Source organism: Phlebotomus argentipes, unplaced genomic scaffold, assembly GCF_947086385.1.
Source record: "Phlebotomus argentipes unplaced genomic scaffold, Phlebotomus argentipes genome assembly contig_15, whole genome shotgun sequence".
NCBI classification, from domain to species: Eukaryota; Metazoa; Arthropoda; class Insecta; order Diptera; family Psychodidae; genus Phlebotomus; species Phlebotomus argentipes.
This window is the reverse complement of record NW_026776181.1, coordinates 13103042-13116628: the sequence shown is the minus strand read 5'-3', so window position 1 is coordinate 13116628 and position 13587 is coordinate 13103042. Positions and strand designations below refer to the sequence as shown.

The 13587-nt window shown below is 45.2% G+C and overlaps 4 protein-coding genes across 4 annotated transcripts; 3 read left to right on the top strand and 1 right to left on the bottom strand.

Annotated features, from left to right (window-relative positions):
* On the bottom strand, positions 1-5230 carry LOC132262468 (G1/S-specific cyclin-D2-like). Its single transcript, XM_059761742.1, has 5 exons — positions 5049-5230; positions 4158-4377; positions 3875-4090; positions 3474-3630; positions 1-311 (listed from the first exon to the last, which is right to left on the bottom strand). Exons 1-5 carry the CDS (start codon positions 5228-5230, stop codon positions 1-3), a joined length of 1086 nt encoding a protein of 361 aa, XP_059617725.1.
* Positions 5231-5474: 244 nt separating this feature from the next.
* Positions 5475-8851, top strand: LOC132261961 (DNA replication licensing factor Mcm6). The gene is made up of 4 exons (XM_059761037.1): positions 5475-6203; positions 6268-8206; positions 8291-8608; positions 8675-8851. The coding sequence occupies exons 1-4, from the start codon at positions 6112-6114 to the stop codon at positions 8789-8791; spliced, it is 2466 nt and encodes an 821-aa protein (XP_059617020.1). The 5' UTR covers positions 5475-6111; the 3' UTR covers positions 8792-8851.
* A 913-nt stretch (positions 8852-9764) lies between these two features.
* Positions 9765-11282, top strand: LOC132262467 (uncharacterized). Its single transcript, XM_059761741.1, has 4 exons — positions 9765-10031; positions 10074-10160; positions 10370-10805; positions 10869-11282. The coding sequence occupies exons 1-4, from the start codon at positions 9765-9767 to the stop codon at positions 11231-11233; spliced, it is 1155 nt and encodes a 384-aa protein (XP_059617724.1). The 3' UTR covers positions 11234-11282.
* A 145-nt stretch (positions 11283-11427) lies between these two features.
* On the top strand, positions 11428-12676 carry LOC132261856 (proliferating cell nuclear antigen). Its single transcript, XM_059760870.1, has 2 exons — positions 11428-11697; positions 11806-12676. Exons 1-2 carry the CDS (start codon positions 11590-11592, stop codon positions 12478-12480), a joined length of 783 nt encoding a protein of 260 aa, XP_059616853.1. The 5' UTR covers positions 11428-11589; the 3' UTR covers positions 12481-12676.
* Positions 12677-13587: the final 911 nt, after the last annotated feature.

Genomic DNA, 13587 nt, shown 5'->3' with positions numbered 1-13587 from the left:
TTAGTAGAAGCCAACGCCCTGGAAGTCAGAGCCAGACTCGTGGTACACCTCGGAGGCGCACTTGGCGGGCAGACCGGCGTACTGGCTCTTAATGGCGATCTGCTGCTGCTGCTTCTGCATGGCGGCCGCTTGTGTGGCCACGATCGCCTCAATGTGACGCACCGCGAGCTCCACTTCCACCGGGTCGACACGGATGAGGCGGACAATGTCCCCGAGGGCGAGCCTGGCCGAGGGTGAGTTGATGCCACGCGTGGCCGCACAGATGCAGGCGGCCGCCAGAACGGACGGGGGCGTTCGCATGAACACCAGCTCTGCAACAAGACAGACAATGCGGTGAGAAGGGGTGAAAAGCACTCGAACGCATTTAACTTTCAACGCCCTTGTGCAGTGAGAAAACCGTAGGGATGAAATTTAAGACAAGCGTGTGTATTTTTGTGAAATATTTCAACCACTCCAACAAGTCCATGAAACATCGCTGTCTGATCGCGTGAAAAGGCGGCGAGCATAGACGTTGGTCGGAAGCGAGGGAGAGAGCATCAGGTGCGGGACGGCAATGGAATTTAGTGAGGGTTGCGTGCAAGTCGCGTCAGAGTATCAATTAAAATTCCCTTCACCCCATTTCTTGTGGGCTCCCGAAGAAGGCCACACTATCATCTCCCAATCGCTTTCTAAAAGTTCTACTTCCTCAGCTTTCCTGCGACACAAAGTTCTTTGTCCCTCAAACACAGGTTGAACGTGCGCTCGACCCTCTTTAGCCATGAGATGAGGATAATAAAGAAAATTTATTCATTCAATTAAGACAGCAAATTTTTTTTCCCGCGAGGGCCATCATTAATTGTCACTGCCTCTGAATATAATTTAATTTATTACTGAGAACCAGGCAAAACATTGGCTCCTCTCTGTAATCAAGCAAAGAAGTCAAAAGTTCGGCAAATGGGAAAATTAAGTGTAGATCATAAACTGACCAAGATCAATTTTGGATTTTTTTTACGAGAAAATTCATATTTTTGCCCACGAAATCTCAAATCTACATAAACTGAGATGCAGGAGTAGCATATCAATGTTGTGCATACATTTATCATAACTAGAAGGACAATGGAACTTACGACAACAATTTCACTCCTGAGTAGTTTCGCAGAAACTCTACAGTAAAATAAAAACAAACAGAGCGCGATTCCTCGAGGTGCTCCAATATATAGAAAGATGCGCGCCAAAAAATGAGCGCGAAAAATTGCCAATATAATGGGTGTATATTTCAAGGTTCTCCTCGCATGTCGAGACAAAGACACAAATGAGTTTTGTGACCCTTTCTCTGCAGGTCTGTGTCTTCAGTGTTTTGTATACACATATCGAGTCACCTGGCCATTGTAATCTCACGAAGACACGCCGAAAATATCGAGGTGGATTCTGCGAGAACGCGTACACACAAAACGTGAGGAGCACCTGTTGGCCGCGAGAAAAACATCTGGCGGTCATTTAAATTGCCCCACTGCGCTTTTTTGGTGCATCATCTGAAAATCTCTTCGAGGCCCATTCCATCTGCCGCCCCAGAACAGTGGAGATGCGGAGACAGAGAGAGAGATAGAGAGACGTGAACACAAAGGTTCTGGGTGAAAAATTACGCCACAGCATCGCCCGAGATTGGATGTTATTCAGTGGCCAAACGTGTCCTTTCTCATCCTTCGTCATCGCACGTTGAAATTTGGTTGATTGCGTCGGTCTGGAAGACGCATTTGTATGGCGATCGAGCAACACAATCAAATACGCATGAGACACTTTTGTGTGTTAATACAGAAGAAAAATAGTGGCAGATGTTTCCTTCTCCACCACACATCGCACCGTCTTCGCTTTTGGCAGATGAAAGACACACGAAGGAGAGAGGCGAGCAACAAAAAATATTGTTACGGAGACGCAATGCTGGGGAATAATCAAGGGAGAGAGATGGTGAAAAAATCATGAAGAAATGGAGGGAAGTACAACAATAGGAACATGAAATTACTTAAATATCGAAAGAAGGAGAGACACTCTCTTTTCGTCCTCATAATTTATCTTTCCCTCCTCAAGGCCCATATTCCTTCCACTTTCCAGGTAAGCAAAAGTGATATGAAAAATCCCCCTCCATGTGAAAATAAGTGAGAGATTGCGTTCAATTTACGAGCCATAGAATCCTCCCCAAAATGGATCAAACACTATTTCTATGGGAAGAAGCATTTCCTCATGATGGAAAGTGCCAATCAGAGAGAGCAAAAGGGGATGCAAATAGTGCCTCATTCCCACTATATTCAGGAGATGAGCCAAAATAAGGAAGGAAGGTGATACAAGTTGTAAATAATTCCAGCAGAGACACTTTTAGAAACTTCCTCTAGTTTACTCTCACTCTTTTTTATGCCATTTTCGGCGTGACTTTCGGCCTTTGTGAGAAAAAAACCCTGAGATTCTCACTGGGAAGTTCTTCGGAATGGCATCTCACTTTGACGCCTCAAAGAGTCATTGAAGGATTTTGTGGAAGAGTCTCTTTTTGCATGAAGAAAAAGGAACTCTTGAGAATTGCAAGAAGCCTGGAGAGATCCTCTCGAGACTTCATTGAAACTCCATTAAGAACTGCTATTGCGTCCAAACTAATGCAAACTGCCTTTTGATTTCCAATTATTTCTGTTCTCCTAATTTAATTGCAATAAGGAAATGTAATAAATTTTTTTCGTCAGAAGCAGTAAAATTTCTCAGCTATATAAAGATTCACTTGACTCTGCCAATAAATTATAAATTAATTTAATAACCGAAATTTACGGCAGCTTTTTGCCCTTTGATATTTTACCCTTTCGAATTTCTCAAGGGTCGCAAGATAAGATTTCTGGGGAAGATTGACGTGAAATTTATTTTCCCAATTTTACAATTCACTCCCTTCCAATGTGTGCTAAGTTGAGAAATTTTCCAATTATTCCCTCATGAAAAAAAATCCCATGAATATTCTAATTCATCCCTGAGGTGTTTTCTGAAACTTAAGCGGCACCAGGAAAATAAAGGTTAATGCAATAAACCAAGTACCTTTTCTTGGGACTCGAGACGGATTTTTCGGCGGGAAAGTTCGGCACACAGAAGGAATAATTCTCCGTTGAGATTGTTTGTCGTAATTAACCCTCGAAGGGAAACTTTTCTCGCCATGTGAATGAAACTGCGAGGGCTTCTCTCGCCCAGGGAGGGAAAATCAATTGATTTACAAAAGATGCTCTCTCTCTCACTCACCCTCTCTCCTTGCCACTCTAGCAAACTTTTCCCATAATACCCACTGCGTGACGTTCACGCACGCACCCAATATAGCCCATGAAATTTCGCACAATTTGCATTCATTTGGGTAAATCATGAGTTGAGGCGGGGTGAGGCGAGGCTTTATCAGGTCACCGGAGGGAAAATGAAAAGTGTCTCCACGCACACGGGGAAATTTGGGACAATTAAGAGAAAGGCGCAGAACTTACCGGTGAGGCACACAGAGACGAGAGTGTGGGCATGGGTCCTAATGTGAGGATTCTCAGAGCCCCAGGAAACGCGCTGAAGGATGTGGTCGATGTAGTCGAAGCCTGTTATGGCACTTATATTCCACTGAAGTGTCGCCAACACCAACAATTCCCAACTCTGCAAAAGTTATAAGATAAATTAGCCAATTATTGAGTTGATAAGTAAAGATTTTCAATCATATTCCAGATGTAAATACTAAAAAACTTTATCACTTCACGCTCTTTTCTATGACTTTACAAGAATAGCTTCACTTAAAATGAAATTCTTCCTACGAATTATAATTATACTACATCTAATCTCTGGATTAATCTCAACTCTGGTGTTCTTGAAGAAAAATCTCAAAGGATATTAAGGTGCTTACCCTGATTTGCTCCGGCGTTACTGTGAAATCTGTGTAGGCGCAGAGAAGCTCCACTGAGAGGGCGATACACTGCCGGATTTTGGAGGCCATGAGAAGGCACGTGGCGCCCAGAAGTTGGAGCTGCTGGCGGGAAATATCGCACTCACAGAGAAATCTATCCAGGAAGTTGATGGCCAGCGGAAAAACCTGCTCTTCGACGTGTTGTTCATCACAAAGCTACGAATTCCCAACAGAAGACACATTATAAAACCATTTTCATCACTACTCCGTCACATTTTCCCACCTCCAGCATCCAAATAGCGACGAATCTCCTCATGAAGGGCTTGATATCCGACTGGAATGCCTTGAAGTAGTCCATTCTTGGGATGGTAGCACTCTCGAGTTGGATCAGATTCTCAATTACACGAGGATCTGTGCTCATGGTGGGATCAACTTCGGCCACATTCGAATCAACCCTCCCAGTGACGACTTCATCACACTTTAGATCCATTTTTCTGTTGATAATTCACTATAAAACCACGAAAAAAATATTCTTTATTCACCACTCAAAGGGAAGATGAACACAACTTCAAAGGCAGAACATTTCGGTGGCAACAGCACGACGATCGGATCGCAAATGAAATAGACTGGTGAACACGATCACTCACTTCCGAGCGCCGCAATACTTTACACACAGAGACGAAGGAGAGTTGCGACCCGAAGGAAAAGAAAACAAGACTTGCCAAACAACAGCAGTTCTTCGGCCTCTTTTGTCACACAAACACACTCCACTTTGAAGGAAAAAATTACCCTCCAAGAGAGTCTACAAGAAAATTATTACAATAGAGTCTGAGCGAGGGATAGAAGAGGGTAGTCAGTTATATCTGTAACGAATATTTATGTCGTTTTGCCAGCGTGTCCCTTGCATTGCTGTTCACACTCGCTGCTCAGGACAAGCAATGATCACCCACGCGTGCGATCACGATCGTCAGGATTGGACAATTGAAGATTGAATGATTAGATAGGTAAAATGTCTTAAAACAATCCAAAGTTCCTGGTAAATCTTTCAGTAATGACAATATTATATATTTCATCGAATGCATTTCAGTATTGATCATTTCTGCATTTCATCTGAACTTCAATTATAATTAAAAACCAGTCGTTTTACCCTAAAATGTATTGTTATGGATCGCACCCAATATTTTCGGCCCGTTTAGAGAGATCACGTTTTGCTGCTTGCCCAATATTCTCTACAACCCTTGAGTCTCGAGACATCTTCGCCTTCACCAAGTCTCTCCTCCTTCTCCTCGCGATAGTAACCTCTCCGTAGAGCATGAATGGGTTCAAACTCCTGCCCTCGACGCACACACTCGCCATCGTAACGTTACCAGACTCACGCGAGTATATCGGCATTCCCTCTTGTCCTCGCCACTCCTTCTTCCTCGACCAAACACAACGTCCACATGGCGATTTCTCGTTTTCTCTTTCTCGCTTCGTACCAGCTTTTCTTCCAGCACGGCGCCCTCAGGCTTAAAAATACACAAACTCCTCCGGAGGAGAATTGTTCTGTGACTCCGTACCTTCTTCGCACCTGGTGTGCCCAACGTAGATTGTGCCTCTCTTTTACCACGTATGTGTGTCTTTTTTCACCGCCTCGCTATTCACGTCTGCCTGCACCGCACAAAATACGAGTCAGCTGCTCGCTGCGCGTAATATCACAAAAATAATAACAACACGTAGCGCTTAATCATCCATCGAAATTCACGTTTTATTTACACATCAGCAGAGGAATTCAATTCGGCACAGAAGGAGTTAAATTACAGTTTCAGTAAGGATATTTCTCACTATGTAGAAATGCGTTGAACATATAAATTGTAGAAAGTTTATACAAATTTTCTATTCGAAACTCAAATATCACTTCACTTGGGGACTTAATTATCAATTAATTGTAATGTTTCTTTGCAAAGAAGTAACCAGAAAAATTGTTCTATTCAAAGAACACGTGGCGAATATCCCGCCCAGAAAAGCGCGCTCTATCAAAGACACCCACCATTTACGAAATCATTCTTCGGCTTGCGCTCGATTGTCGCTCAGTTGCCGAACGCCGGAGGAATGCGCGGGAAACCTCAGTTTACGTCATTGGCAATCACACAGGTTACATTCCCTCCGCAATTTTCCAGTGTTTTCTCCAAGATTTCCCCCATTTTCAGGATTAAAATCTTGTGAAGAACAAAGTTAAGTGACTAAAGTTACCCAAAATGAATCCGACTGATGCAAATGTTGGACATTTAAGAGTGAAAGATGAAGTTGCAGTTCGCTGTCGCTCACTATTCTTGGATTTCCTCGAGGAGTATGTTAATCCCCGGATAATGCCACTGGAACTTTCAATTGATCATCTCTTCCACTCTCCACAGGTTCAAGGAAGATGGTGAACTCAAATACGTGAAATTGGCCGAAGAACTTCTCTCTCCGGACAAGTCAATGCTTGAGGTTAGTTTCGATGATCTCGAGAAATTCAACCAGAACCTCGCCCAAACAGTCATTGAGGAGTACTACAGGATTTACCCCAGCCTCTGTGAAGCTGTCACAGGCTTTGCTCGGGATCACTTCGAGTTGAAGAAGGACAAGGATTGCTACATTTCCTTCGTGGAAGTCCCAACACGCCACAAGGTCCGAGAATTAACCACTTCCAAGATCGGCACTCTCATTCGCATATCAGGACAAGTGGTGCGAACCCATCCGGTGCATCCTGAACTCGTGGCGGGGACTTTCGTGTGTCTTGAATGCCAGACAGAGGTGCCAAATGTTGAGCAACAATTCAAATTCACAAATCCCACCATTTGTCGCAATCCGGTATGCTCCAATCGTCGGAAGTTTCTTTTGGACGTCGAGAAATCCACCTTCATTGACTTCCAAAAAGTGAGGATTCAGGAGACACAGGCTGAATTGCCTCGTGGCTGCATTCCGCGGTCTGTAGAAGTGATCCTGAGAGCGGATATCGTGGAAACCGTTCAGGCAGGAGATCGCTATGATTTCACGGGCACTCTGATCGTTGTGCCAGACGTGGGAGTGTTACAGTTTCCAGGAGCCAAGGCAGAATTGGGCTCGCGCCATCGCCAAGGCGGTGAAAATCGCCCCGAAGGACTGAAGGGCTTGAAAGCACTCGGTGTCAGGGATTTGACCTACAGAATGGCTTTCCTCGCCTGCAGTGTTCAGGCGACTAGCGTGCGATTTGGCGGAACTGATCTGCCCATGAGTGAGGTAACGGCGGAAGATATGAAGCGCCAAATGACAGATGCAGAGTGGAACAAAGTATACGAGATGTCTAGGGATCGCAATCTCTATGCCAATCTCACTTCCAGTCTCTTCCCGTCGGTTTATGGAAACGAGGAAGTGAAGAAGGGCATTTTGCTGATGCTTTTCGGTGGTATCGCTAAGACTACTCATGAGAAAACGAGTCTTCGAGGCGATGTCAATGTTTGCATTGTGGGCGATCCCAGCACAGCAAAGTCTCAGTTCCTCAAGCAAGTTGCTGACTTCTCTCCGAGGGCAGTCTACACGTCCGGAAAAGCCTCCTCGGCCGCCGGTCTCACCGCTGCTGTGGTCAAGGACGAGGAGAGCTTTGATTTCGTGATCGAGGCCGGTGCCTTGATGCTGGCGGACAACGGAATTTGCTGCATTGACGAGTTCGATAAGATGGATCCTCGAGATCAGGTGGCCATCCACGAGGCGATGGAGCAACAGACAATCTCCCTGGCAAAGGCAGGCGTCCGCGCCACTCTGAATGCTCGCACATCAATCCTTGCGGCCGCAAATCCCATCAACGGACGCTACGATCGCTCCAAATCCCTGCAGCAGAACATCCAGCTCAGCGCTCCCATTATGTCTCGCTTCGATCTCTTCTTCATCCTCGTTGACGAGTGTAACGAAGTGGTGGACTACGCGATAGCCCGGAAGATTGTGGACCTCCATTCAAACGTTGATAGCCCAGTGGAACAAATCTACACGCGGGATGAGATGCTGCGCTACATCACGTTCGCCAGGCAATTCAAGCCAATTATTGGCGAGGAGGCAGCTAAGCTTTTGGTGGACAACTACAGCCATCTGCGACAGAGAGACACCGGCACAGTGGGCAAGAGCACCTGGAGAATCACAGTGAGGCAACTAGAGAGCATGATTCGACTCAGCGAAGCAATGGCGAAGATGGAATGCGCCAATGAGGTGGACGTGAAGCACGTTAGGGAGGCCTATAGACTCCTCAACAAGTCCATTATTCGAGTGGAACAGCCCGAAATCCACCTGGACGACGAAGACGATGAAGCATTGATGGAAGTTGATGTTGACGGCCCAATCGTGAGTATCTCAAGAGCCCAATTCAGAGATAATCAAGTGTAAGATTGTAAATCAATCCGTTAATGTACTCTTGTTTATCAACAGAATAATGGTCAGGAAAGCGATAGGGTGGGACAGGAAGGCGAGCAAGCAGCTCAAGAAGAACCGGAAACTCCCGCAGTGCAGAAGAAGAAGTTAACTCTCTCCTTCGAGGACTACAAGACTCTCTCGAATATGTTGATTCTTCACATGAGGAACGAAGAGACGCGCCTGGAAACTGAAGGAAGTGATTCCGAAGGAATTCGTCGTTCTGATGTCGTCAATTGGTATCTTGAGCAAGTCAGTGATCAAATAGACACCGAAGATGAGCTTATCGAGAGGAAGTCCCTCGCCGAGAAAGTCCTGGACAGATTGGTCTATCATGTAAGAATCCGATGAAGTCTCATTTCTCTGACTGCTGATCTCAATCCGAATTCTCCCTTTTATCAGGATCAAGTAATCATACCACTTCGATCTACTGGACTGCGCACCAAGGGAGATTCTGGCCAGGAGGAGGACACTGAAGACCCACTGCTTGTTGTACATCCCAACTACATCATCGAATAATCTCAGAAATCACGTTTTTGTACTCAATTATCTCTTCAGATTAAGTATTTTATGCCATTACGCCCGCTCTTTATCAACCTCCTTTTTATCGGTCAATTGTTCCCCAGTATTGTTTTGGCCAAGTACGTTCCTCAATTTGTCAAGCATGCCCAAACTTTCCAGATAAGCCACCCGATGACGCGCTCCTGAGACCGTGAAATTGCGATGGAGAGCGGCAAAAAAACACACGGACCAGGTGATGCACTGAAAATCTAACAGCTGGCCACTCAGCTATCAGCCCAGCTTTTGGCACGATCCGGCATAACTCTGCGATGAATGCGTGGTGGTCTCGGTGCACGTGCACCCATTATCAGGAGCCTGAGCCCATCAGCGTGAGTGAATGGGAAGTAAGACGGCGCTGATAACTCGAGTACAGTGAAGATGTGAAATCAGTAATTTGGCTTCAATCGCACCTGGATTGATTGATTGCGTTATCAGAGATTAGAGACTGTGGGAAAATGAGTGAAATTTTACAGATTTTGGAACTTAGGCTTGAGAATAATCACTGGAATTGAAATTGCTTAATTGTAAATTAGGATTAGGCTAAGATTCTCACAGATGCAGAAAGGAATCTTCAGATGGACAAAGATCTATTCGAATTTTCAGGTGAGTAAGCGCCTAAAAATACCTCCTAATCTATCTTACTCCACGCGATTCTCTGCTGTACTGGCTGGTAAGGCCTCCCGCCTCTCTCTCTCCCTGATTTATGGTGTCCAGGTGCGAGAGTACAGACGGTCAAAGAGGGCCATCGCGTAGATAAATGTGGAAAAACACACGAGCCCAGAAGCTTAAGATCGATATGAGAGAAAGTGGGTGGGAAAAGTGATAATGCTGAGTCTGCTCATGATACTGATACCACGCACTCGCGGACTATTTAACCACCGCCTCGCATTCTGACCAAATCCAATGGTGAACCGAATTCCAGTGAGTCAAGATGAAGGAGAGTGAGAAACACAAATCGTGGACGTATAATCCCATGACGGATGGCGTCAAGTGGACAGAATACTGTGGCGAAAGACTGGAAAAGATCTGGAATAGGATACCCAACATCCTTGGACACTTCCTGGCCACAGTGGCAATCTTTGCTTTTGGCGCGACACTTAAAGGTGAATGGATTGTGATCATGGTGCATTTCCTGCGGCAAATGGGAAAGACGGTGTACACAGGGAACTTCGAGGCTCTGTCTGATATCGAGAAAAATGTGTCGCTTCCTTTGACATGGGAAGATCTCACCCTTGAGAAGCTCCACCTGCAGAACTTGTTTTCCTTCTGGATCTATTCAGCGATTGGATCCTATTCGATGTACTTTGTTATCGGGGGCTTCATTCATGTAAGTGTAGACATCGAATCAGAACATTCGCACAACCAATATCGATAATCTGTTGCTCTCATGTGCACCAATCAATAGGCACAATTGACTGATAACACCTCTAATCTATCGATTGAGACTCCAAATTTATAATCTTCCGTCCAAAGTCATAAATAAATCCTCTATCACAGCCACAAGATCATAATACACAGATCTTGTTCTTCTTCTAGTGGTACTTTTACGTTAGGAGACGCCATAAGGCTCACGAGTGGAAAATACAACCCGAAAAATTCCTCCCGCCCGAACTGGAACTGCATGAAATCTTCTGGGGAAGTCTCTCCTTGTTCATTTGCTCAATCATTACGGGCACTCTGGCTTGCTATGCCTCCAACGATGGCCCTCTCTTGACCATCTACTACAGATGGGATGAACAAGGCTGGTGGTGGCTGTTTCTGCAGATTCCCGCTTACTTCATATACCAAGATTACACCACATATTGGCTCCACAGGATATACCACTTTCCATTTCTCTACAAGCGCTTCCACAAGCTCCACCACACTTACAAGCAGCCCACTGCCTTCTCCGTGACAGCCATTCATCCCGTGGAAATTGTCCACATCCAGATCACCCTTCTCTTGCCCATCTTTCTCATCCCAATTCACTGGGGTAAGTGTTATAGTGAAGCCCGTCAAGCCAAAGCATTGCCGCTGATTCCCTTTGCTTTTACAGCCCCTTTCTATGGAGTTGTTCTCTATTCCTATTACCATGCCATTCTGGATCATTCTGGAGTGGCCTTCAAAGCCCAATGGTGGCAACCCTGGCAGCCAGACGCCAGCTTCCACGACAATCATCATCAGTACTTCCACGTAAACTTCGGTTTCAATATTAAATACTGGGACACACTGCATGGCACCCAGAGAAGAAAGGATCGCGTTTACACAGAAGACACCTTCTATGGCGTGGGTAAGAACCTCAAAGATGCCTCCAAGGAAGAGCTGATCAACGACATTCGAGAACGCCAATCGGAAAATCCTCTGGCGTACAGAGATAACAAGAATGAATATGTACTCACCAAAAATGACCTGCAAAATTAAGAAATAAACACTAGAAAAGACAACTGGTTATTTTTTTAAACCTCTCTCCTGGAAAAGATGGTTTTTTATTCAATCTGCGGTGCGATGCGCATCCCTTGAGCTTCCAAACGACGAGTGCGACATCTGTCTGCATTTTTATCCGGCGAAAGAAGTTCGGGCGAAAGCAGGCGAAAAAGCTTTGGGGATGTCACTGTGACGGCGATTCAGGCGGCAAAGTACGCGTTTCGTGCTCTTGTGAAAGAGGTCTTCTCGAGGAATTTTCTCAGAGATTATTCATCTGATTTATTTGAGTTAACGCTCAAATCAATTTATTGCTTCTATTATTCCCGACTGAACGTGATATAACAAGTGAAAAGATGTTTGAAGCACGATTGGGATCCGCCACAACTCTGAAGAAGGTTCTGGATGCAATTAAAGACCTGCTGAATGAGGCTACATTTGACTGCAATGACTCAGGGATTCAGGTGAGCACAGCTTGCACAAATTTGGCCACACTGAATTCCCCCAATCGCCCCAAAATGGTTTTTATATATGATGGGAAAGTACCCTAACCTCACTTTCTTTCCGGACAGCTCCAAGCCATGGACAACTCCCACGTTTCCCTGGTTTCCTTGACCCTCAGAGCGGATGGCTTTGACAAGTACAGATGCGACAGGAATCTGTCGATGGGAATGAATCTGGGAAGCATGGCGAAAATCATGAAATGCGCCAACAACGATGACACCGTGACAATGAAGGCCCAGGACAATGCCGACACAGTGGTGTTCATGTTCGAGTCGCAGAATCAGGAGAAGGTCTCGGACTACGAGATGAAGCTGATGAATCTCGATCAGGAGCACTTGGGCATCCCTGAGACGGACTATGCGTGCATTGTGCGGATGCCGGCGATGGAGTTTGCTCGCATCTGCCGAGATCTCTCTCAGTTCGGCGAGTCCCTAGTGATTTGCTGCACCAAGGAGGGCGTCAAGTTCTCATCCTCTGGCGACGTGGGCTCCGCGAACATTAAACTGGCCCAGACGACGAGCATAGACAAGGAGGAGGAGGCAGTCATAATTGAAATGCAAGAGCCCGTGACGCTCACTTTCGCCTGTCGCTATTTGAACTCCTTCACCAAGGCCACGCCACTTTCGGCCCAAGTGCAGCTTTCTATGTCCATGGACGTGCCCCTCGTGGTGGAGTACAGGATTGCCGATCTCGGTCACATCCGCTACTATTTGGCGCCCAAAATTGAGGACGACGAGAATTAAGTAAGCTAATTTCTTTCATATAAAAACAACATCTGTTTCCCAGCATCCCCAGAATTTATAGACATCTTCTGAATCCTTGTCCATTTTGGTATTATCGGACAACAGTGGATTTCCTTTATTAATTTTTAAATGATGATGAGAATAAATTGATTGAAATAAAGTGCATGTTTGCAATTGTTCTGCTCAGCAATGAAAGAAGCGGAAAAATGTGGGAGTATACTGTGTGTAAAGAATTCCCATTGGACACAGTTAATATAGCGATAAATAAGCTATTGATTGAGTGATTTTCCGACGGACACGAGTCGCACTTCCTGCGTGACTTTCCGCACTTCACTTCCGTCATGAATTTCGACATTCTTCTCAATGAGACTTGTTCCAAAAAAAAAACATGCCCACAAACCATTTCACATCAGTCAGTGGATTCCTTGAGAGTCGATTCAATTTACTACGTGTGTGTGTGTTCAACGAATAAATATTCGTGTGCTCCCTTTGCAGACGCAACGGATATTTGGTGCCCTCTTTCCCAAATGCATCTCAAAGCAATCTCAACAAAATGTATTCCCCCGGCCCTTCGGTATCCCATATTATTATTTGACTCGAATTCCAATGGATAATGCGTATTGCAAATGAAGGTTCAGAGACGTTGGAGGTTGTTATTCACGTTGCACCCTCGGCTCTGGATCTGTGGTGATTGTATTGATTCATTTTGTAAGGAAATTACTTACCCCGAACCTCCCATGGGAGCATCCACAGCACCAATGCAGAATTCGGGGACACACAAACGCTCTCTCTCTACTGGATGTGAAATATCAAATGTGCAATTCGTCAATATAATGTCCAACATGTGTGAGAGAGACACAATTGTTACCGGGCGGATTGACGAGACAGGAGTGGACAGAGTTGTCCAAGGATTTGCATTTTGCACATTCTTCCACTCACATCTCATTTCCTCTCAATAAATCGAGTCATTTCGGCGGAAATTCTGACGCAGATCTGATATACGTTTGTCAATATTTCGAGCTTTCGAAATGGAATGCATTGTTGAGAGATAACTTTGAAATAGTAGATGATTATGTAAAAAAAAATATAGCGTATCCCCTTGATTGC

Excerpts from the sequence above, each read along its gene's own strand:
- LOC132262468 (XM_059761742.1), bottom strand. The coding sequence starts at position 5,230 with ATGGCGAGTGTGTGCGTCGAGGGCAGGAGTTTGAACCCATTCATGCTC. Across the intron at positions 4,091-4,157 it reads TCGCTATTTGGATGCTGGAG|CTTTGTGATGAACAACACGT; the intron begins GTGGGAAAATGT and ends GGGAATTCGTAG. Across the intron at positions 3,631-3,874 it reads TAACGCCGGAGCAAATCAGG|AGTTGGGAATTGTTGGTGTT; the intron begins GTAAGCACCTTA and ends TAACTTTTGCAG.
- LOC132261961 (XM_059761037.1), top strand. The coding sequence starts at position 6,112 with ATGAATCCGACTGATGCAAATGTTGGACATTTAAGAGTGAAAGATGAA. Across the intron at positions 8,207-8,290 it reads TTGATGTTGACGGCCCAATC|AATAATGGTCAGGAAAGCGA; the intron begins GTGAGTATCTCA and ends GTTTATCAACAG. Across the intron at positions 8,609-8,674 it reads TGGACAGATTGGTCTATCAT|GATCAAGTAATCATACCACT; the intron begins GTAAGAATCCGA and ends CCCTTTTATCAG.
- LOC132262467 (XM_059761741.1), top strand. The coding sequence starts at position 9,765 with ATGAAGGAGAGTGAGAAACACAAATCGTGGACGTATAATCCCATGACG. Across the intron at positions 10,161-10,369 it reads TTATCGGGGGCTTCATTCAT|TGGTACTTTTACGTTAGGAG; the intron begins GTAAGTGTAGAC and ends TTCTTCTTCTAG. Across the intron at positions 10,806-10,868 it reads TCTCATCCCAATTCACTGGG|CCCCTTTCTATGGAGTTGTT; the intron begins GTAAGTGTTATA and ends TTGCTTTTACAG.
- LOC132261856 (XM_059760870.1), top strand. The coding sequence starts at position 11,590 with ATGTTTGAAGCACGATTGGGATCCGCCACAACTCTGAAGAAGGTTCTG. Across the intron at positions 11,698-11,805 it reads GCAATGACTCAGGGATTCAG|CTCCAAGCCATGGACAACTC; the intron begins GTGAGCACAGCT and ends CTTTCCGGACAG.